Source organism: Argiope bruennichi, chromosome 7, assembly GCF_947563725.1.
Source record: "Argiope bruennichi chromosome 7, qqArgBrue1.1, whole genome shotgun sequence".
Lineage (NCBI taxonomy): Eukaryota > Metazoa > Arthropoda > Arachnida > Araneae > Araneidae > Argiope > Argiope bruennichi.
The window spans coordinates 126,219,060-126,243,657 of record NC_079157.1 but is presented as its reverse complement, the minus strand read 5'-3'; the positions used below and the strand labels follow the sequence as shown (position 1 = coordinate 126,243,657).

Here is a 24,598-nt window from a genome sequence, read left to right as displayed (position 1 = left end):
CCAAGAACTCTTTTCAGACAAGTTTTGTAATTTCAAAAACTAGGGTAGCACCAATTAAAAAATTGACTCTTCCTCGACTTGAGTTAATGGGTGCTATAATTGCTTCAAGAATAGCAAAACATCTTAGGGAAATTTTCAAAAATCTTGAAAGAATTATTTTGTGGAGTGACTCGACGATTGTACTCCACTGGATAAAGGGTTCAGCATCTAAATATAAACAATTTGTTTCAAATCGAGTCATAGAAATTCAAGAAATTACAGACCCCAGTAATTGGAGGCATTGTAGTGGTAAGCTAAACCCAGCCGACATGTTAACTAGAGGGATTAGTAGCAAGGATTTAATCGCATCTGAGAGCTGGTGGCATGGTCCTGAATGGTTGAGGAACGCGGAAAACCTTTGGCCCAAAGCAAAGGGATTTCAATATGATTCTAAAGAGCCAGAAATAGCATCTGAATTTAAATCCGGCGTTATAATTAACACAGCTATTGTTCAAGAAAAAATAATAGATCCAGAAAAATTTAGCTGCTTGCTTAAATTGCTAAGAGTGACTTCTTGGATATTGCGTTTTGTAAATACTCTTAAAAAGAAAAATGTTGAAAAGGGTCCTCTTACTTCAGAAGAACTTTCCGACGCAGAAATGTTTTGGGTGCGAATAGTCCAAAACGACTGTTACTCTAGCGAAATTAAGTGCTTGAAAAATAATAAACCTCTCCCAAGAGACTCTAAATTATTATGTTTAAACCCTTTTCTTGATAATAATGATGTCCTTAGAGTCACAGGAAGACTAGGGAAAACAACCCATTTATCGACCTATGAAAAGCATCCAATCATACTCCCTCCCAAGGCTAAATTAACAGAGTTATTAATTTGGGAATCTCACAAAAGAGTCTTTCATTCTGGTGTATCCCATACGTTGGTGCAAATAAGAGAGAAGTTCTGGATTTTAAAAGCCAGACAAACCATCAAATCTCTTCTTGGAAAATGCACAATATGTAAACGATTCAACTCTTCTCCCGGAAATCAAGTGATCGCGCCACTTCCAGATATTCGTGTAGAACAGTCATCTCCATTTACGATCATCGGTGTTGATTTTGCTGGCCCTCTTTTCGTTAAAGATAGTATTAACAAGCAATATATCTTGTTGATAACCTGTGCAGTGACAAGAAGTGTTCATCTAGAACTGGTCGGTGATTTGACTACCGATACATTTCTTCTAGCTTTCCGACGCTTCATTTCTCGACGTGGCTTGTGCTCTGTGGTGGTCTCTGATAATGCACGCACCTTTAAACGTGCAGAATTAGAGATAAAACTCATTTGGAATGTTCTGAATCATGCAGATGTAAAAAACTTTTACTCTGCTAACGGAATTAAGTGGAAATATATTGTTGAAAGAGCTGCCTGGTGGGGTGGTTTTTACGAACGAATGGTACGTACTGTGAAAACTGCTTTACGAAAAACACTTGGAAAATCATGTCTCACTGTTGAGCAATTGCTGACTGTCCTTACCGAGATTGAAGGCATGATTAACTCTCGGCCAATTACATATGTTGGTAGTGACACTGAAGAACCGATTGCTCTGACTCCAGCACATTTTCTTCTAGGGAAACGTGTTACCTCCTTGCCCTCTGTAAGACTTCACCTTGATTCGAATCTCTCTTCCAGGAAATGCTTGATAAAAGCATTTAATTACCGAGAAAAATTAATGAGATCATTTTGGTCTAGGTGGAAAAATGAGTATTTGCTAAATTTGAGATCGGCCCATTCAAGTTTTGTTAAAAACATCTCGCCATTTAAAGTTAACGATGTAGTCTTGATTAAAGATGATCATCTACCTCGAAATTTCTGGAAATTAGGAAAAATTCTTGAATTATTTCCCGGAAGAGATGGCAAAGTGCGGGCTTGCCAAGTTAAAACTGAGTCATCAATTATTAAACGCCCTGTACAATTGTTGTATAATTTAGAAATCCAGGACTAATAAGTAAAATTGTGATAATAATTTTATTATATGTATCATGTACTTAATTTCTAGAATATTAATTATTTAGCTAGTAACATTATTGAATATTGTTTAATGTATATATTTTATTATTTGAAATGCGTAATTATTATTTGAATGTATATATGTTATTTGTAATTTGTATTTGTTATTTGAAATTTTTTTTTCATATATTTTTTTCTTGCAGTATGTTTTTTATCATATTTTTTTTCTCGAAGTATGTTTTGATCATATTTTTTCTCGAAGTATGTATTTATCATATTTTTCTCCAAGTATGTTTTTATCATATTTTTTCTCGAAGTATGTTTTTATCATATTTTTTCTCGAAGTATGTTTTTATCATATTTTTTCTCGAAGTATGTTTTTATCATATTTTTTTTTTTCTCGAAGTATGTTTTTATCATATTTTTTCTTGGAGTATGATTTTATCATATTTTTTCTTGGAGTATGTTTTTATCATATTTTTTCTTGGAGTATGTTTTTATCATATTTTTTCTTGGAGTATGTTTTTATCATATTTTTTCTTGGAGTATGTTTTATCATATTTTTTCTTGCTGTATGTTTTTATCATATTTTCTCTTGAATATAATTGTTATTTAATATTTTTTAGTAATTACCAGGTAACTTTCTTGAAGTTAAATTTACAATTCATGAAATATAAATACAATTATTTTCTCTAGGAAGTTTTGATGAACCCCCTGGTTCATCCGGGGGCAGGATGTTGAGAATTCAGTTGACCACGTGATCTCCCTGGGCGGAACTAGCTGCCAATCATGTGTCACGTGGTCTCCCTGTTGTTGTTTAGTATATTTTTTTTTTCTAGCAGAAGCGAACTGGACTCCTGTACTAGAGGGAGTGTTATCTCGGCTCTCGGATCCCGGCTCTTTCCGAGAGAGTTTTATGTGTAGTTCTCTAGGCTTTCTACACTAAGGCGTATTCATGTGCCTTTTGTTGTTATTGTTACCAATAAACCCCAGAAAAGACAACATGTGTCTTCAAGTCATTTCACTCCAGAACACAATCTTCACTATCGAATAAATTATTGTTCAATCAAGAAATGCAACGATAATTTAATAAAGTCAATTCTCCATAAATAATTAAATGATACACAGGAACACAAAAGTAAGATTTGTTAGCAGCAAAAAAGTTCAGTAGTTGAAGTGTATCAGCGCTGAAAATAATGTTCTCTGTTTGTAGATTCACATAGGGAAATCTAAGATAGTTTCGTAAGCTGTGCACACACCTCCTCTCCCCCCCCCCGAAAAAAAAAGATACCGATGTGAACCAGGAAGTGAAACTGCTTTAACATATCCCGCGCATTTTCGGTGGAATTCAAATTTTCTCGAGGATTATTTCATATAATCCTCTCACACCTGAGATCATTTCTAGTTCAGGTATCTCGAAATACTGGAACGGCCAAGTTTCTCTTTCAAAGATTTTAAGAAAAATTATCCTTTTTAAAACCACAATGACAGTCCATGTTCTTTAAGGGCTAATATACTAAAGAAGCTCCCACTTACTTGATGCTTTAAGGTAAATGTTTGCTGGGACATCCTTTGAAAATGTTCAGACAATACCATGTGTCGCAATTCTATCCCGACGAACGACTCTAACGAACAAAGCAAGCATCACGGGTATTCAGCTAATCACATTTAATGAAATATGAAGGAAATTCCGAATTATATCCAGGCTTTCTTAGACTCTATCCAGGCCTTACCAGGTGTCTTACGTATCCAGAGTAGCGTCGTTAAACATGTGCCGGGGTCTTTTCTTATATTGATAGAGATAGATCACAGTTTCGGATTTTAAATATTATCTGTTAAAGTGAATTCTAGAAATTCGATATAAAAATTCGTAAAAACAAAATTGGAATCCATGGTTGGAAAGTACTGACGACAATATTTTGAAAAGATATAAATTCTGTATCACATTGCATTCGCAGTACTGCAATCAAAGTGGCTGACTACAACATTCTTCGTCGAAACCATCAATGCATGAATGCAATTCGCGAATACTGATGTTTCTCTGCCGAGTCATCCTGCCAATGCTGCTACGTTCAGTGGTCGGCTGTGCTCAAGAAGGTTCTCTACTGAGTAACAGAGTTGCATTGGATTGAAAAACGATCTGTAGGTTGAACTGGAATTCTCCGGTGAAGAAAACGGTAATCTATTATCTTTGTTGTTGCCACTCATCTCAGATGGTCTTGCTTTGGTAGAAGACTTCCATGAGAATCGATGAAAAAAATCTTGTCCTTTAAACCGACTTAGGTAAAACCCAAACTATCAAAAATGTGGACATGCCTAACTGGCTCTACACCAAGGGCATTTCGGAAAGGGTTTCCAAGCCTGGTAGAAAGTAAGCGAATGGGTGTTTCCATTGATGAATCATGAGAATTATTTGCTCATTTCTAATAAGTTTATCCTTGAATGAACTTTCCAAGTCGTCTACCAAGTATCATACATCGTCAGGTAGAGCTTTCCAAAGCTTCCTTTATTTGCATTTTTTTAATTGAGGAAATTTCAGATTGAATGTGCACTTCGTCTCCATGCATAGTTTCAGGAGAATCAATCTAGATCAATGAGTGAGTTCATTGCCATTCAGCCTGATATTGGATAGGACTCTTACATATGCAATACAGAGCCAAAAAATGTATCAAAGAGGGAAATGTTTTTTACGCTCATTAATAAAATCATTAAGTTTCATACTTCAGCCCGTGATATCTTTCGTGATATTAAAAGATAAATGTATTGCTCTTAACCCTTTACTATAAATGGTAGAGCAAGATTTTTCAGAGAAATGACACATGTCACAGAATGAAAAATATATAACTAAAACACCACATTTTTTGACATATATCCAAAGGTGTATTCTTTTTAACCATACTTGCGTATATGCGACTGAATGAATCACTGTCACATAAAGACAAGCTTTTTGTTGGCAAGGATCTACAAAGCATGTACGGCAGTTCGGCTCTTAGTTCACAGATTTTTGGCAATCAAAACTAACTAAACATATCGATAATGGTTCAGTAAAATGCTGTGCAAGATTAGACTAATCAACGACTCAAAATACCACACCATATATTTGTAGAAAGTTGCTTCTAATATGAACGTCTCGTAAGAAGAATGGTTTAATTACCACTTCAAAAGTGATTGTATTGAAGATTAATTTTCATGCATTCTTTATTTCTTACATTCTATCAATTGAAGCGATATTCGTCTGTCTAAATGACGTGTCTCAGGAAAGAAGGATATAATTTTATTTTCGGCCCAACTGTAAAATTCTAGACGTCAGTCGTGTTATGATCCATGGAATGTTATAAAAGTACATGATCTCCATGAATGCTGCATGGAAATATCCTTTTCTGTATTATTTGTATGACGGCTCATCTTCCCCTTTTCTTTCGTGGAAAATAAAGGTCCTTTAGTTAATGAACACTAAACCATTCTGTAAGCACACTTCCTAGAAAAATGTATGAATTTTATGAAACAGCGGTACTTTTTTCCCACTACATTCATTACGATTACGTATGACATTTGAAATCGTTCTTCGTTACTTTAATATGGAAGATTAACATTGCACATAAAGCTGTAAACAAAAAATTTTATTTTGTTCTTGATCTTCTTTTACTTGATTTGATTTATTTTCTTTTTATCTTTCTTTTTTTCCAAGACATCTTAAAAGCTCAAATTCTTTCATTTGAATTCCCTTAAGTTGAATATTGTCCAGTCAAAATGAACAATATTATACGTGATTATCAAATTTCTTTCATGAATACTGGGGACAAATATTCGCTCATGACAAATATTGATGCACAAATGTTTTTCTGTATGCATTCCTGAGATAAATATTAACATCTAAATTTGTGATGAGTTCTTTTAAATTTAAAAATAAGCGCTTCTCGGCAAATTCTGCAGGTTCTTACATTTTTACATTCATCTATGCACAAACATGAACTTTTCTATATGCATATACGTCTGTAAGAGAAATATTTTACTAGCTGATACTTCTCCAATATGGGGAACGTATGAAATTTAATTTTATCTTTTTACCATCAACTGCTTTATGTTTTTACTATATTCTCCATGTTCAAACTTTCTCTGTATATTTCCACAGAACCGAAAATGTTACTATACAATTGCCCACCTTATTTAATTAACCTTTATGTTTGAGATAAATGCCTTGATGTAATATTAAGAGAACTATAGTGTAAGGGATTTATAGTGAGTATATATATAGGGATTGTCCAGAATAATGGAAAATCCATACAAAAAGAAGTGTTTTGCATCTAATATGGTGAGGGAGCATCTCTGGCAGTAAAAAACGCTTGAATCCTCTTTGAAATGGACATATTCATGTTCTGTATAATGGTAAGTCGGATGTTGGACCATTCCTCATGCAGAAACGATTCTGATTCCCGAAGAGATGCCGGATCTCATTCCTTCTTCCAAAACAGACCACAGGGGCTTTATAATTCTCATGTCCGGTGATTGAGAAGGCCATGGAAGTTGTGTAACTGAGCCCTCATGATACCGAAGCCATGACTGAAGAGTTCGACATCGGTGAATTATCAGCTTAATAGGTGCAATCTCCAGTCGGAAGAAATGCAATTGGTCGGCCAAAAGAGTGAAAGAGGCCAAGAGAGTCGGCCAAAGAGAGTCACTGCTAATAAATTGTCCATGTAAGGAGACAAGATATATATTCTCTCTCTCTCTCTCTATATATATATATATATATTCTACTCCAAACCACAAGATGGGGCCTCAAACCATTACGGACCCCCCGCCCCCCGCTTCACTATAAAAAGGTGGCAGTCTGGGTCTTAGGTTTCTGCGGGGGTTCGCCACACATATAAACCCTCTCATTGGTGGAGAATAGGGAGAAATTGGATTCATCAGGAAACAAAAACAGCATTGATATACAGTCCAGGTTTTATGGTGCGTGCACTTCTATACACGCCGTTTCCGATTTGAATCTGTCACAAGGGATTTTACAATAGCATCTCTGTCCCAAAAATTTTGTTTATGCTATTTCTTTTGAATTGTATGGGTCGACACTGGGTCCTGTTGGTGTTCATTCAGCTCAATAATAACTCGCGGTCTTCCCAGAGCAGAATCCAGAAAAATACAACGACGCAGTCGAAGAATTTCTTGGCGAAACTTTGTCTCCAATATCACCTCTAAAATATCTAGCCGTTCTCTGTGGAATAAAGTAAAAAGAGCTTCAGATGTTCCTCACATTAACGCCGTTTCTATTTTAGTACATAAAGGAAATACAATTTCATCCTTAAAAGATATTGCAAATTGCATTGCCTCAACTTTCGCGTATACTTCTAACAGCCAAAATTACCCCTCTCAAATTTTGAATTGCAAAAAGAATGCAGAAAAACAAGCATTAAACTTTAATTCTCGGTCTACGTTGCCCTACAACTGTGAACTACAACTTCTGGAATTGCAATCATGTTTATCTAGTGTCCACAACTCTTCTCCAGGATCGGACAATATTAGCTACTCCATGATCAAACATTTAACAGTCGAGTCTCAAAAAGCCTTATTACTTTTCTACAATCGTATCTGGCGCGAACACTACTTTCCTACTTTTTGGCAAAACGCAATAATAATTCCTTTGTTGAAACCAGGAAAAGATCCTCAGAATCCGTCAAACTACCGTCCCATTGCTTTGACCTGTTGCCTCTGTAAATTACTTGAGCGGATGATTAATCGTAGACTAATTTATTACCTGGAAAACAACAACATTCTTCATCCATCTCAGAGTGGATTTCGGAGGGGTCGTAGCACCACCGATAATCTTCTGGCCCTTGAAACAGACATCCGCCTCGCTTTTTTACAAAGAAAGCACTTAGTCGCCATATTTTTCGACATCGAAAAGGCATATGATCGGACCTGGCGATACGGGATTTTGAAAGATTTGCATGATCATGGACTAAGAGGAAACCTACATATTTTTATAAGGAATTTTTTGAAACTCAGGAAATTTCAAGTTAAAGTGCAGTCCGAATATTCAGACTTCTTCATCCAAGAGGAAGGTGTTCCTCAAGGCAGTGTTTTAAGTGTGACGCTTTTTATTTTAAAAATGAATAGTATTTTAAGACAACTATCGCCTACTGTGAAGGGCCATTTATACGTTGACGACCTCTACATTTCATGTACGGGGATAAATATGAATTTTATACAACGACAGTTGCAGATTGCAGTTAATGGTATCACACAATGGTGCAATAATAATGATTTTAATATTTGTACATCAAAAACTGCGGGTGTTCACTTTTGCCGTAAAAGAAATGTACACTCTAACCCAGAAATCAAATTAAATGAGGAAATCGTTCCATTTTTGGACGAAATCCGGTTCTTGGGTATAATCTTTGACAAAAAGCTAACCTTTCTCCCTCACGTAAAATTATTAAGGAAAAAATGCGAAAAATTGAATATCTTAAAAGCCTTGTCATCTACAGCTTGGGGAGCGGATAGAGACTCTTTGATTAAAATATATAAAGCCACGGTGCTCTCTAAGTTGGATTACGGCAGCGAAATTTATGGATATGCCATAAAAGTGTTTTAAAAAAAACTGGACCCAGTTCATCACACAGCACTCAGACTTTGTTCCGGAGCATTTAGGACATCCCCTGTGAAAAGCCTTTATATCGAATGTTACGAACCTTCCCTTGATGTAAGAAGACGAATGCTGTCTTTGAATTATTATTTTAGAATTCAGTCAAACATAAATCATCCATTTTATAATTTTAAACTTCGCCCTTACTTAGTTAGACTGCAAGAAGCTAGAAAGTCGTCCTCACCAGTATTTTTTACAAGAGTCCAAAACTTCCTTTCAGAAAACTTACTTAACCTACAAGTTACTCCACAGCTGGTAAATGACTTTCCACCTTGGAAAAATCTTAATATGCTATTTTTAAACCCATTCAACACTTACAACAAATCTGAGACAACAGAAGTTATATATCAGCAAATTTTCCTTGAACGCAGACAGCAATACAAAGACTTTCTTCCAATTTATACCGATGGGTCAAAATCATCTAATCATGTCTCTTTCGCTGTTGTCTTACCAGATACAGTCATTTCTTTTACACTTCATTCCTTTTGTTCAATTTTTACGGCAGAAATAACTGCGGTTTTATATGCATTAGAAGAAATCTCTTAGAGACCGGCAAAAAAGTTTATTATTTATACCGACTCTCTAAGTGTGTTACAATCACTAAAATCATTTTATCTTCATCGTCATAATCATCCTTTGGTTTTCAAAATTCTAGATATTTTTAACAAACTGACTTCTCGGGATTTTATTATTTTATTCTGTTGGGTACCCTCTCATGTAGGAATTCTGGGCAATGAGGAGGCAGACAAGGCTGCTAAATTGGCAAGTATTCCAGTGGTCACATCTATTCCTGTAAGCGACTTAAATAAGCACACTAAAAGGCTTCTTTATTCCAAATGGCAAGCTCAGTGGGACCTTGAAACTAACAATAAACTGCATGTTATTAAACCTCATATACAACCGTGGTCTTCATTACCGAATCGAAAAGCAGACACAGTATTAACCCGTTTACGTATTGGACATACGAGATTCACCCATCTCCACTTGTTGCTAGGTGAACAACCACCTCTATGTTCCCAGTGTGACTGTCAAATGTCTGTCCAACATATATTATCAGAATGTCCAAATTTCAATTGGAAATGTCTAGAGCCGGTGGCTGCCATCCCTTGTTGGGCTCCGTGGTGGGCGGTGCCGTCGGGCCTGAATTTTTGTCTTTTTTGCATGGGTCTTTCTTCACACACCGAATCCGACAAGTCAATTAACGTTGCACAAACTGAGCTTTCGAAATTTCTTCCAAAATTTTTAGTTGTACATGGTAAAGACGATAAACTTAAAAACATGTCACCTTTTTTGATACAAAAGTATATTCAAAGTACTGCTGGAAACGTCACATCTGTAAAGAAGCTTAGATCTGGAGATTTGTTAATAGAGACTGCGACGCCGAAACAGTCGGAGCAACTTCTAGCCATAAAGAATTTTGGTGATGCCCCAATAGAAATATCTGGCCATAAAACTCTGAATTATACCGGAGGTGTTATATCTAGTATGGACCTTACTATGGTTAGTGATGAAGAATTTGTTTCCGAACTGCAGTCATTTAGAGTAACAAGTGCACTCCGTATAACATTAAAAAGAGATGGTAAAATAATTCCAACCAAGCATGTTATTTTGACATTTGCTACTCATGTGCTTCCCAGAAAGATAACAGCTGGGTTTATAAGTTGCGATGTGCGCCCTTTTGTGCCAAACCCGATGCGTTGTTTTAAATGCCAGAGGTTTGGACATACAAAAACTAGCTGCCGCGCTTCTTCCTCTCGCTGTCCACAATGTTCTGAAACTGGCCATGATGACACTCCATGCACAAAGCCCCAAAAATGTGTTAATTGCAACGGTAGTCATCCTGCTTATTCTAAATCCTGTCCCAAGTGGAAGATTGAAAAAGAAATCCAGACCATTAAAATTTCTAGAAATATCTCTTTTGCTGAAGCTAGGCAAATAGTTGAAAAACGAACTCCAAAGGAAAATCTCCCATACAGTACAGCTTTAAAAAGAACGACTTGTTCAAGCATGCAAACTGAACCGATACAAATTCAAGAAAACAGTTGTCCATCGCAAACAATCGCGAAGCCTTTTCCCTCAACATCAAATGAGGAATACATTACCATCAAACTGAAAGATTGGCTCGAAATAATAAAATCTAACAAGTCTTCCATAACTAAAGAAAAAAACATTACAAAAAACCGAAAACCTTTAAAAATTGTTCCACAAAATAAAAAGAAAAAAAAGAATCTTTCCATTCAAAACCAAAATGAACAGAAAGAAAAGATAAACGTAAATAGTAAGGATGTTGAGTTGGAAATTCATCCATCCGATGAATCTCTCAGCGAAATGGACCTGAGCGATGAAGTTAGAGTAAGCACAGCCAAACCAAAAGTTTTTAAATCTAAATTCTTCAGGAAACCGAAATGACAAATATTAACTTAGTCTCTTGGAATTGCCACGGTTTTCAAGCTCATAAAGAGGATATCAAATCTATTATTAACAAATATCAACCTGTTTGCTTGGGGATACAAGAAACATATTTGACTCCACGTGTCTCTCCCAATCTTAAAAACTATATCCTTCAAAGAAAAGATAATGAACAAAATTCTAGAGCATCTGGCGGAGTTGCATCTTTAACTTTACGTCATTTGCAAAGTAATGAAGTTGTTTTAGACACAAATTTACAGGCAATTGCTGTCCAAATTCAGTTGAAAGTTCTAACAACAATCTGCTATTTATATCTGCCATCAAATGACTATATTGAACAACGACATTTGAATCAATTAATAGAACAGTTGCCAGAACCTTTTTTTCTCCTAGGTGATTTAAACGGACATAATCCTATTTGGAATAATGATGATATCAACACTAGAGGAAGGCAAATAGAAAAACTAATTGATGATCATTGTCTCTGTATACTTAATGACAATAATCCTACTCACTTTCACCAAGCTAGCAAAACATTCCACACGATTGATCTTGCACTTTGTTCTCCTTCCCTTGCCCCTTACTGGAAATTTTCCGTGGACTCAAATTTATACAACAGCGATCACTTTCCTATTGTATTGACGTACATGCACAGTGATTTTTTATTTCCTAAAAGACCTGTGAGATATAATGTTAGTAAAGCAAACTGGCCATTGTTCAACTCAATATGTCAACTTACACCAGATATGATTGATGAAACTTCTATTGATTTGGCAGTCAAGCTTGTAACCGAACATATAATTGCAGCAGCAGATATCAGTATTCCCAAAACATCGGGGAAAATACCAAAGCTATGCAAACCGTGGTGGAATGATAAATGTGAAAACTGTAAAAGAGCACTAGACAAAGCATGGAATACCTTCAGGAGATACCCTACCACCCAAAATCTCATTAAATTTAAAAAAGCAAAATCTGAATTTCGTAGAATCCGACGCATTAGTCAGGAGCAATCCTTTCATTCGTATGTCAATTCCATTCAAGGACAAATACCTCCTAAAATCATGTGGGACAAAGTAAAAAAGATTTTTGGCTGTTACACAAATACAGATAAAATATCCTTTTTAAAATTGAACGGACGAGTAATTTCTAATGCAAAAGAAATTGCTAATCTAATTGGACAAACTCTTTCTAATATATCGAGTGAAGAATTTTATCCAGAAGATTTTATTGCTTTTAAAAAGCAGACAGAGAAACAAGCATTAGATTTTCTACCTTCATACGGGGAGGAATATAATACTACTTTTAAGTTTCATGAATTGAAAAATGCATTAAAAAATTCCCATTCTACATCACCGGGACCTGATAGAATACATTATGATATGTTGAAACATCTAGGCGAATCGTCATTGCGGGTACTCTTAACTTTATTTAACAGAATTTGGATAGAAAGAGTCTTCCCAACCAACTGGCAAAAAGCAATAATAATTCCTATTCTCAAACCTGGGAAAGATCGGCAAGATCCCTCTAATTACAGACCAATAGCCCTTACTAGTTGCCTCGGTAAACTAATGGAACATATGGTTAGTCACCGACTGATGTATGTCTTAGAAGAGAAAAACTGGATTTCCCCTTTCCAAAGCGGTTTTCGCAAAAAGAGAAGTACATTGGATAATTTACTAAAACTAGAGACTGCTATCAGAGAGGCTTTTGTAAGCAAAAAACATCTTATATCTATTTTCTTTGATATGGATAAAGCCTATGACCGAACCTGGCGTTATGGCATTTTGAAAGATTTATTTAACTTGGGTTTAAAAGGGAATCTACCAATTTTTGTACAAAACTTTTTGAGGACAAGGATCTTTCAAATTCGTGTTGGTGATATTTTATCAGATACTTTCATCCAGTATGAAGGTGTTCCTCAGGGTAGCGTACTAAGTGTTTTACTGTTTATCATAAAAATAAATGGGATTGTTTCGAAAATCTCACCATTTGTACATACTTCACTTTATGTCGATGACATCCAGATCCATTGTGCTAACGAAAGTTTGGATTTCATTCAAAAACATTTGCAAACATCCATAAACAATATGATAGACTGGGCTTTGAAAAATGGATTTGTTTTTTCTCCTCAGAAAACAGTTAGTGTTCACTTCTGTAAACGATGTGGCCTTCATGCAGATCCAGAGCTTCGACTGAATCAGTCAGTCATTCCCACAGTTAGTGAGAAAAAGTTTTTGGGCGTGATATTAGATAATAAACTAACATTTCGCTCTCATATTCAAAACTTGAAAAGAAAATGCCTTCAAACGCTAAATATTATAACAGTCCTTTCAAACACCTCTTGGGGAGCAGATAGAGCCTCTTTGATGAAGATATATAAATCACTAATACGCTCAAAGCTTGATTACGAGGCACCCATTTATGGCTCAGCTGCCAAATCCACCTTGAAATTGTTAGACTCGGTGCATAATCAAGGACTTCGTATAGCTACAGGAGCTTTTAGAACATCACCAATTCAAAGTTTACAAGTTATAAGTGGTGAGCCCTCCTTGGAATTGAGGCGGAAACGACTTTGTTTATCCTACTTTTATAAAATTAAAAGTGTGGAATACCATCCACTGTGCAACAAGGTTCTTAATCCTATATACGGATCGTTATTCTCTAGGAGATTGTCTTTTACGCCAACTTTTGGATTCCGTATAGGAGAGATTTTACGAACATTCAAAACTGAAGACTTCCCGATTGCTGTAAACATTAGTGGTCCACCTCCATGGCAGGAGTCGTCTTTCAGTTTTGTAGATGATTTTATGCACTTCCTGAAACCATCAACATCAGACGTGATGTTTCAGAAATGTTTTTATGAACATAGACAACAGTATCATTCTTTTCAACCTGTTTATACAGATGGCTCGAAATGCGGTAATAATGTTGGCTCAGCAGCAGTTTTTCGTAATGTAATAATATCCGAAAGACTTCACCCTTTCTGTTCTGTTTTTACATCCGAACTTTATGCAATATATCTAAGCTTTCAAAAAATTGCAACGTCATCCCCCTCTAAATTTATTATATATACTGACTCTAAAAGTAGCATTGCAGCTTTTAAGAATGTGTCATCGGAAAGTCATCCCTTAGTTCTAAATAGTTTGCACATATATAATTCGCTAAAAAATAATTTCACGATTAAATTCTGTTGGATACCTGGGCATGTTGGAATTTTGGGAAATGAAAAAGCTGACAAGGCAGCAAAAAGCTCAACCCTGTTGAAGGAAAATTTTGTTCCATTATCCGATGCATTACAAGCAATAAAAATAATTCAAAGTAAATCCTGGCAAGCTACATGGGGAAAGCTAACTACGAATAAACTTTTTCAAATACAGCCATCTATCAAGGGTTTCAAAAGTAAAATTCTGACTAGAAAGAAAGATGTCATCATCACGAGACTTCGAATAGGCCACACCTATTTGACCCAAAAACATCTTTTGCACTCTGATCCTGTACCACTTTGTGATAAATGCAATTGTGTTTTAACGATTAAGCATGTTTTATGTGAATGCCAAGATTTTAGATCACAACGACAGGATCATTTTGGAGCGACTGTTTTTAAATTAAATGACATTTTAGGAGATAACCCTCATCCAAATATTTTTACTTTTTTAAAAGATATTCAAATTTTACATCATATTTAATTGTATCTACTTAAAATGTTTTAATTTTTAACACGAAAGCCATTTTTAACAAATGTTTGGCGCAGAATGATCAGATCTGGTCCTTGCGCCATAAAAACCAATTAACCAATTAACCAAATTTCAATGCTCAACGTTTGCACTTCTTTCAAAATACGAACACTCCATTACCTTTCTTACTTGGTAAGACACCACATGTTCAAATTTTCGCATTTTTGAAATCAATAGGTTTTTATCCACATATTTAAGTTTTCTTCATCTTTCTCAAACGTTTTCTCATTGTTTTTATAGCTGAAATTTTATACTTTAATCCTGAAAATTACAGTTTGGCGCAGTATAGCCAACATCATAGCTCTTGTGCCAATAAAATCCAGAAATCCAGAACTCGCGGTCTTCTTTCTGTTGATTCTTAATGTCCGCTTGTCTCTCGCAGCGACTATGGTTTTTCTTCCACAGTTCGTTCTAGTAGATAATTTTTGCCATGATTGTTGTGTGCTGTCATAATCTCTGACATGGTGCGTATTGATGTCTCCAACAGTTGCGCCACTGTGGTTATCGATGCACCAACCGGATGGACACCCACTATCTGCCCTCCCTTTGGAACTCTGACAAGTCTCTCATTTCAACTTTCAACTTCATCCGAAACGATATATATATATTCACTACGTACTTCTGGAAATCTTCTTTCTTTTGCATTTGACTATTATCATTATTGATATATATTCACGTCGTTGTAGAATTCTTTTTCTCTGATTTGAAATTCTGTTGTTATTTGTTGAAATTCTGTTGTTGTTTGTTGAAATTCTGTTGTCTCTCTAAATTTCATTCTATATTTTTATCATTTCATTTCAAGATTTCACATTTCTTTTATTTAAGCCATTTTATTTCAACTCCAATTGAAGCCGCGTGTAACACGTTTTAGTGTACTTTCTGTCAAATTGTTCAAAACTGTCAAACAAAAGTAATTGAAAAACACATCTTCATTTAAAACATTTCTTACTTTTGCATATTAACTGTTTTAATTTATTTTTGTTTATCATTACTTAATGCTTAATTAATAAACTGTAACTAATAACTTTAAACAATAATTAATATTTCCTACAACCCAAAACGATTACAGAAAAATTTCAGAGCTTGAATGGAAAGTTTGTAAATAATTTCGCAGCTGAAATGCGATGGCAAGTGGCAAGCGCACAAAAATCTTAATTTCATTTCATTTCTTAATTGAAGCAAGCGTGAATGCATGCTTCAAAGGGACTCTCGCATTCCAAAGCATAAAATTTACTCCGGTTTCGGTGCTTTTGAATTCTAAGTCACGCGATGCCTTCTAAAAGTCAAAGCAAGATGATTATATCTCACGTGACGAAATCGAAATCTCCCCCCTCCCCGCTTATTCTAGAAGTACATTTTATGACCTTTTATCAAATTGGATTGGGTTTTATATTTTATTTACTAATGCAAGGAAATGTTGCCTCTTTGATTTGAGGCAGCTGGCTGACTATTTATACAAGTTTTCACTTGCGTCCATTTTCAATTCCAGCTGCCATTCTGGAAGATTATCCAATGCCATAAATATTTAATGTGCGACAGCTGTTTCTGCAGGGTGAAATAATTCTATTTGCATAATTTGTCAGAAAATATTCTGTCGTAAATAAAACCAAATTTGCGCTTGTCGTAAAAAAAACATTTATAATATGTTGATATACATTGAAAAATATTTATAATTTTATATATTTAGATTATTTTGATTTGGATCAAATCAATTTTTTTACCACAGATAATTTATTTATAAGAATGCTCGTCGCGCACACAGGGGTCATTTCATTTTACATCCATGAATGTTTTTTCTATACTTTCAGCATTAAGGCATGGTTTATGTTTGGATTTTATTTGGAAATGCTTATTTACTGATCGGAAAAAGTTCCTATTTCTGACCTGCGAGCTAAAAGTGACCTTTACAGATTTCGCAGTAGCATTTTAACAATTTCGGATATCAGAAAGGGTCTGTGCCGCGCAGGAGAAAATGTCGACTGCCGAAAGCCGGCGTCATGTTATCGCGTTTGATGCACGGTCAAGACCGTGACCTTTCCAAATTTGTTCAGAAACAAAATCTATGATTCATTATTAGTTAAAATCTTAAATTATGTTCGTAAATATAGCTCAATGTAGAAACCAGGTGCAGTAGTCTTCTCAAAACCTTCTCGCATATTCTCTGATAAAAGGTGTTATCCCAGAGAACGCTCCGCATCGCAGTGGCGTACAACAGTTACGAAATATTAACCTTTGGTGTGAATTCGGCATTTTTACTGAAACTACCAAGTGAACCTTGGCGAGTGTTTTGGCCATTGCTCCCTGACTTAAGGTTAATAGTATCGGAAAATGGAATTTCAGTTTTAGGAGAATTTTTCCTCAAACGGTTGAAATCAAAATTTGACACAAAATTACATTTGTAGTCACAAAAACACACATACCAAATTCAATATGCTTAAGCCATTGCGTTCACACGCTTTTAAAATAACAGACAGAAAGGCATTCCCTTTTTGTTGAATTTTGCTCAAAATTGAACAGGTATCTACGTTACAGATGTTAAATCTGAGTACAGAATGTTTTCCATCCTTTTCGTTTTGTAATAATCGCTTTCATTTATTTTCGAACGGCTGAACAGATACATTTCCTTTGAACGGATTTTGCTAAAATGTAACAGAAATCTGAAAATGTGGTGTAAAACCGTATCTTCGTCCATCTAGCTCAAAGCGTTTTTGAATCATCTTTGTTTCAGAGATTCAAAAACGTTTTAAACATAATGCCAGAAAATGTGCTTTCCGAACTCGGGGAAGTCTCAGACGGGGAGACTCGTCAACATCTCGAGTTCGGATCATTTGACGATTGCCATACTTTATCTGTACTTCGTAGCTAAAAAACACACAGTATAAGTTATAAAATAAGCAATTTCCTCAATTTTCCCTAATTTTAAAAGAATTTTTAATAAACACATTTGTAAGAGTCTTGTGAGTTATCTTAACACCGACCGGAAATCGCTGAATAATCTTATTTCAAATGAGCTTTTTAATTCGGTGAATAATAATAAAAAAATAGTATAAAGCTATTATTCAAAATGAGATGTCATGGGTCATGATCGAGCGGAACTCTTTTACCGACACTGGATAAGCAAACTCCACCCTCAGGTGAATATTATTTTGTGTCTGCGCACGTGACAATGTTGAGTCGTGCCGAAGCATTGATAGGATTAATAGAACTACAACAATCAATGTTAAAATGGAGTACTTTTTAAAGATGAAGGGCTAAAATTCAGGGCAAGTGAATAATTTTTATCATAGTATGGTGAATTCGATGCACTTAAATGCATTTAAAGCTGTTATAATATATGTGTGATGTTTCATGTGAATGTGATTTTATGTTTATGTGAAAGGATATTTTAAAATCTAAAGTCAATCCTCATTCATTTCCAAGTCTATATGCTAGCACAATGATTCAAAAGAGCAATGAAGAATAAAGATGAAATTTGGCAAATAGTTTTTAAACCAAAATTGTGGATTTTTAATAAACAAGTCTTTTAATGAAATCCTTCGCTAGGAATCTCGAATGTCAATTTGTCCAAATACATTCTAACTAAAAACCTTCGTAAACAAAAAATGAGCGAAATTTTAGATCTCTGTTAGTTTTGTTAAAATTCTTCGAATAGTTCGATCTGAATGTGTCCGTCTGTTCGCGTGCACGCGAATGCGGTCACGGGAAACTCGGAATGTGAGAGAAATAAATGTTCTTATTGTTTTAATATAAAAACTGTAAATTTAAAACAGTTTGATATTAATTATCGGCATTATTATTTGGTATTGATTATTGTTGTTTTACATCCATTTGGAAATTTAATTATTGGTATTATTAAATCCATAATACCAAAAATCAACTCCATTTTTAATCAAACAGATGTCAACTTACTCATTTGGTGATTTTACATCCATTGTAAATTCACATCCATATTCTGGTACGGTCTTGCTATCAAACTTCTAAATTTATATTAAATTTTGAAGTGAATTTTATATTTGTTTCCTTTTTCCCAAAATTGTGAAATTGAAAACGCGCCATATTGTCTAGGGGAGAATGCTTCCCTCGATTACCAGAGGAAATTGCACGAAACAGACGCGGGGTTATTAACCTCGCGTGGAATTGTTGAGATATATCGAACACAAGGAAAAAAGCAATTCTTTCCTTTTTTTTCTTTCTTTCCTGGACATTCAGCTGATATTAAAAGAATAAGTTACTTTTCCTTTAAAGAAAGAGTGAATATCTTTACAGGGTTTGAAACAAATGGTTTCGCTGACCTAAATGAGCACGGTTTTTTTTTTCCCAATAGAATATCAATAGGAATCAATAGGAATTTTTTTAAAAATTCTAGCAATAAAATCTTTAAAAAATTGAATTATTAACATATTAAATAATAATTAACGTGTTTTTATTTAACGCTTTGTACATTTTGAATCCTTTTCTTTGAAGAAATTGCCTTTTCATTGATGTAAATTTAATATCTTGATAAAGGTTCATTTTACTATTGGAAGTAATGAAAGAATGTGTGAAAATATTAACTTTTTCCTTACTCGTAAACAATAATAAAATAAATTTTATTAAAAAATACTTTTAAAAATCAAAAATTTAAATTAAAAATTTCTTTTAAAACATACTTTTGTTACACTAAAAAGGACTTTTTTACTTGAATTATTTCTGTCTTGAAAATCTTTTATTCATTTTTTATAAATATTATGAAATTATATGAATTATTTTTTTTTCGCAAATCCAATCAAGGTACGTCACATGTATGGAATCATCACGGTTTTTGAGGACACACGAAGAAACACTTTCAACACCCTATAAAAATCCTTTATTTTGGATTTTATGCATCCGGAGAAAAAAAGAGCCAAATGCATTAACTCGGGTGCAAGACAATTTAAAATTCATCTTTAACCCTTTTATTTATCTTGACTAATTCCATGATTATAGACATAGCAATCAAATTTATATACTTGGTTTTAAAATTGTGACAAAATATGTGCTATGTTTCGCACATGCACATTTAAAATATATTAAATGTAAATGTTGAATTATTAATAAAAGCAGAAAAATAGATTAAAAAATTGTTTTTTGTATTATTTAGCTAAAAATCTGCAAGTTATAGTCAAAAATGTTTGCAATGATTTAACACTTATTTGAAATTTTTTAGAAAAAAAAATGTCTTTGCATTGCTGCTAATACACTATTTTTACGAAAATTCATGTGAATATTCTACTTAGTAAACAACATTTTTGATGAAAGTTTACAAATCATTATCAGTTTTCTGTGAAAACACCCAACTGTTTTCATATTCAATAATTTCTGTAATCCTAAATGTCCTCAAAATCGAATCTTCATTGAAAAAATGTGACTTTAAGTATGTTCTTTACATGACAGAAACTCAAGAACAGTTCATCTATTCTTTATAAAGAAATTCGAAAGCATCCGAATAATTTTTTTCATCATATAGTGCATAACAGTTATTGATATAACATATTTATTGTCATTCTGCAATCACAGTTATTTAATATAATATTAGTGAACGTATTCTATTCAGACAAAGATAGTGCTATTACTTTAAGAAGTCTTTAAGCAGGTGTCATTGAAAAAGTGAAAATTCACTGTTACGAACTTTTAAAATTTTCACACAATTGCGCAAGAAACAATATTTTAAAAATCTTCGAATTTTGCTTATTTGATCTAGTATATTCGTACACCTGCACCTTGCTGGCATTGAACAGTTCTTGTTCTCAGTTACGTGTCACTTGAGAATGCTGGAACAGGTATTTAGTCATAAAATTGCAAACAAAACTCTTTCTTGAAAATACATTTCTATTCGTGTTCTGTGAAGTAAATTTTGTTATTAATGATGATTTCTTTCTTTTAGTCCTTTAGTTACAGAATCTCGAAATCAGTTTTTTTTTCCTCCTCAGATTCATTGCTACTCATGCGAGATCAAAGTTTACTAAAATGTATCCGTTTACTGATGGCAGTGCTCTTTAAACGTTTAAATGCTTTACTTACATCAGGAATGCTCTATCGAGCAGAATTCTAAAATAATTAGTGTGCAGCTGTTGTATGCATCGATGGGCTTACAAAAAAGAAAAGTTAGAAGTTGCCTTACAATACTGTCATTTATTTGAAATATTGTATAGCACAGAGAATGTTGACCATTTTTATAAAAATATGCTATATGTTTGCGCTTTTGGGGTTTTATTCGTTAAGGTACGCACGCGGTGCTTCTTCAGTGCCATATATCAACCAGAATGGAGTCTTGAACTACAAAACAGATTGCAAGGGCAACACACACACACACACACACACACACACACACACACACACACACACACACACACACACACACACACACACACACACACACACACAAACCTACTCGAATTACAAAATTGGCGAATCCTATAATTGCTGCCCGTTTTCTACTTTTTGCTAGTATGACTATTTTTTGATATTGGACGACAATTTTTCATTCAAATCCACATTATGTTTACTAAATTCAGCATTTGACTGTGAGATGGGACAAAATTCAAATGATAAGTAAGATGAATCTCTTTCATTTAAATTGATAATATTTTCAAATGTCAATGTATCTGGAAACTTTAAAGTGTAATAGCCCGCTAAAATTTTGTGGTCGGCTAGACTTCATAATGGAATGTTTACTTTAGTTTAAACGCATCGAATTTCTTTAAATATGTATTCTGTTGATCTTAAATATTATTGCTCCATTGGCTTTTAGCATTGCGATTGTTTATTTTAAGCATTGTTAAAAAATAACTTCTTTTTTTCTTTTTCTTTTTTTTTTACCCTTAAAGATTACAATATCAGCTACTCTCTAGACATTCATTATAATACCACGTAAGATCAAGTTTTTTCATTTAAAAAAATCTGCACACTTTTATTCTCTAATTTTGAAAACACTATTTTCATAATTATATTATAGATATCAATAAAACTGTTATTAATTTATTTTTTTCACTGTTACTGTTTAATATCTGTAATAGTCGATACAGCTGCATTTAAACATATGCAAATGTATCGAATTGTCTAGTCAAGTATGGTAAAAGAAAGTTCTAAAGAACAAAATCACAGCAACAAGTCTTTGCTTATTTTGTACATTTTGTTTCATTATTTAGTTTGATTTAAAAAAATCACTTTTACTTCAACTCCGAAATGCTTATCACATACGACTGAATACAATTTTAATTAAAAAAATAGTGAGCCAAGATTTTTAGACAAAAGGAAAATTGTTACTTACTGGATAACGGTCTTTAGAACGTTTTTTCACTTAAAAAGTAAGTTGGCGATAAATGTTAGAATTTTAATATTTGCCTTATTTCCAACTTTAACAGTTTTCTAAATTTTAATAGGTTTTAGTAGCTCTTAATGAATACTATAATTTAAAAAAATTCAAGGCAATACTGAAATGAAGAGACTAGTGACGGAAAATTCGACTTTGCATTGGAAACTGCAAGATGGCAATTCTTCCATTTCCGTTATAAACGATAATGATGCGATGAATGAAAATGCATCGAATGGATGACAGCGCATTCTTCTGCATTCATTTTCTGACGTCTAATGGCCTGCTGTTTTCCAAAGATTTCATTAAAGTAGCCTTATGTTGAAAAAAGAAATTTTTTTCTATTCTTTATATTTTTCAGCTTTTTTTCTTCCATATTATCCATTTTCTCAGCCCTTTTTACAAAGCAATGCTCTGATATTTCATAGTTTTCTTATGCCTATCTTTTAAAGAAGTTTCAAAGATTTTATTAATTTTGTGAGAGTACATGGATGATGTACTTGGATAATTTATACAGTTTAAGTCTTTAAATTATTAATACAATTCAAGTCACGATATTTACATTGTTTAATTAGTTTTTTGAATGCTTGTCGTTTAATGTTTCATGTTTGTGAGCCTGGAATTCTTTAATGCACATTCTGAATACAAATTTTATCTTATACGACATATGCGTCTGCAAGGTGCTATTTGATTGAAAAAAAAATCTTTATAGCAGTTGCATTAATCTATCTTCTCTTTTCAGAGCCGGCCTTTTCTATAAAAGGGTTCGAGTGAAAAAATCACTTTTGGCCCTACATTTTTTGCAAAGTAGGGGGGAAAAAACACGAGCACTATTGCATGTTTATTTAATGAGTGATTTTGTTTTTGCCCTTCATTACGAAAACTACAATTTTTTTGCCATTTCCTTTCCGCTGCTTAGCGCATTGAATCATACATGCTTGACCGAAGACAATTCTTTATTAATTTTAATTTGCTGAAGGAACACTCAGCATTTATTATAGTAACAGGCAACGTAAAGAAAAGTTTTAACACAGTTAATACATTTAGAAATAACTCATTGTAATTATTATTTAGTATATATTGCAATATGTATTAAATGCTATTTACATCTCTTTCATTCAAAATCAAATCCGTAGCAAAACAATTAGTTGGATCAGGTATTCATCTGCATCGTCATTATAAAACATTACAAAGATTTTTGGAACTTTTTTCTAATTTATGTTTTTCTAAATTTTTTATATCAGTGATTAATTTGAAATATTTTTAAATCTTTTATATGTACAATAACTGCATCAATTACAGAGTTAAAAAATAATATCTAAATTTATCAACAGAATTTTTTGTAATTTCATCTTCTGCTGTTTCGAAATATAATTTTTCTCTTTTTCGAATTCGTTTTTCACGAAAATGTTCTGAAAGTTTCAAATTACATGATAACACTTTTGCTTCGTCTAAAAATTTAGTTAAATTTTCTTCTTAAATTTTGGATTTCAGTTTTAAAATAATGGACTAAATTAAAAGCCCAATCCGGAACAATTGTTTTTACTTGAAAACGTTTATTCATAGTGCTAATTTTGGATAATATTGTAAACCCTACTATTAAAAATAAAATAAATGTTATTTCTTGTATCGAATCTTGTATCGAATTTTAATTTTCTGAAAGAGTGCCCAGCACTTGCTATAGTAACTGGCAACGTAAAGAAAAGTTTTAACACAGTTAATACATTTAGAAATAACTCATTCTAATTATTGTTTAAGATGTATTGCAATATGTCTTGTGCGTTATTTACATCTTTTTCATTCAAAATCAAATACCGTAGCAAACTAATTTTTCTGGATTAAGTTTTCATCTGCATCTTTTGTTATAAAACTTTACAAAGCTTTTGGAGCATTTCTCTAATTCATGTTTTTCTAAAGTTTTTATATCAGTGATTCATTAGAAATCATAAATATTATTTGGTGTACTTTTAAATCTATCTCCTATTTGTAGAATAACAGTATCAATTGCAGTGTTAAAAAGTAACACCTAATTCCTCTAAAAGGTTTTTCATAACTTCGTCTTCTGCTAATTCGGAATATAATCTTTACCTTTTTTGAATTCGTTTTGCAGGAAAATGTTCTGAAATGTTCAAATTAAGTGCTAGCACTTTTGCTTTGTCGAAAAACGTGTTAAATTTTGTTCTTAAATTTTGGATTTCAGTTTTAACTTTATTGACTAAATTGAAAGCCATGTCAAGAACAATTGTTTCTACTTGAAATAGTTTATTCATAGTGTTAATTTTGGGCAATATTGCAAACCCTACTATTAAACATAAAATAAATGACATTTCTTGTACTGCATCCAATAAACTTTTAACTTCGGATACCACTGTATTATCGTTACTTACATAATATAGCGGTACATTACATTACATTATAACATTATAGCATTACAAATTTGCTCAAATTGTGTATATACTGTTTTAACCGAAACGATTTTGGCGTCACAACGAGTGTCA

At 33.5% G+C, this 24,598-nt stretch overlaps 1 protein-coding gene across 1 annotated transcript; it reads left to right on the top strand.

Annotated features, from left to right (window-relative positions):
• The first annotated feature begins 308 nt into the window (after positions 1-308).
• Positions 309-1,976, top strand: LOC129975568 (uncharacterized). Its single transcript, XM_056088631.1, has one exon. The coding sequence runs from the start codon at positions 309-311 to the stop codon at positions 1,974-1,976; it is 1,668 nt and encodes a 555-aa protein (XP_055944606.1).
• Positions 1,977-24,598: the final 22,622 nt, after the last annotated feature.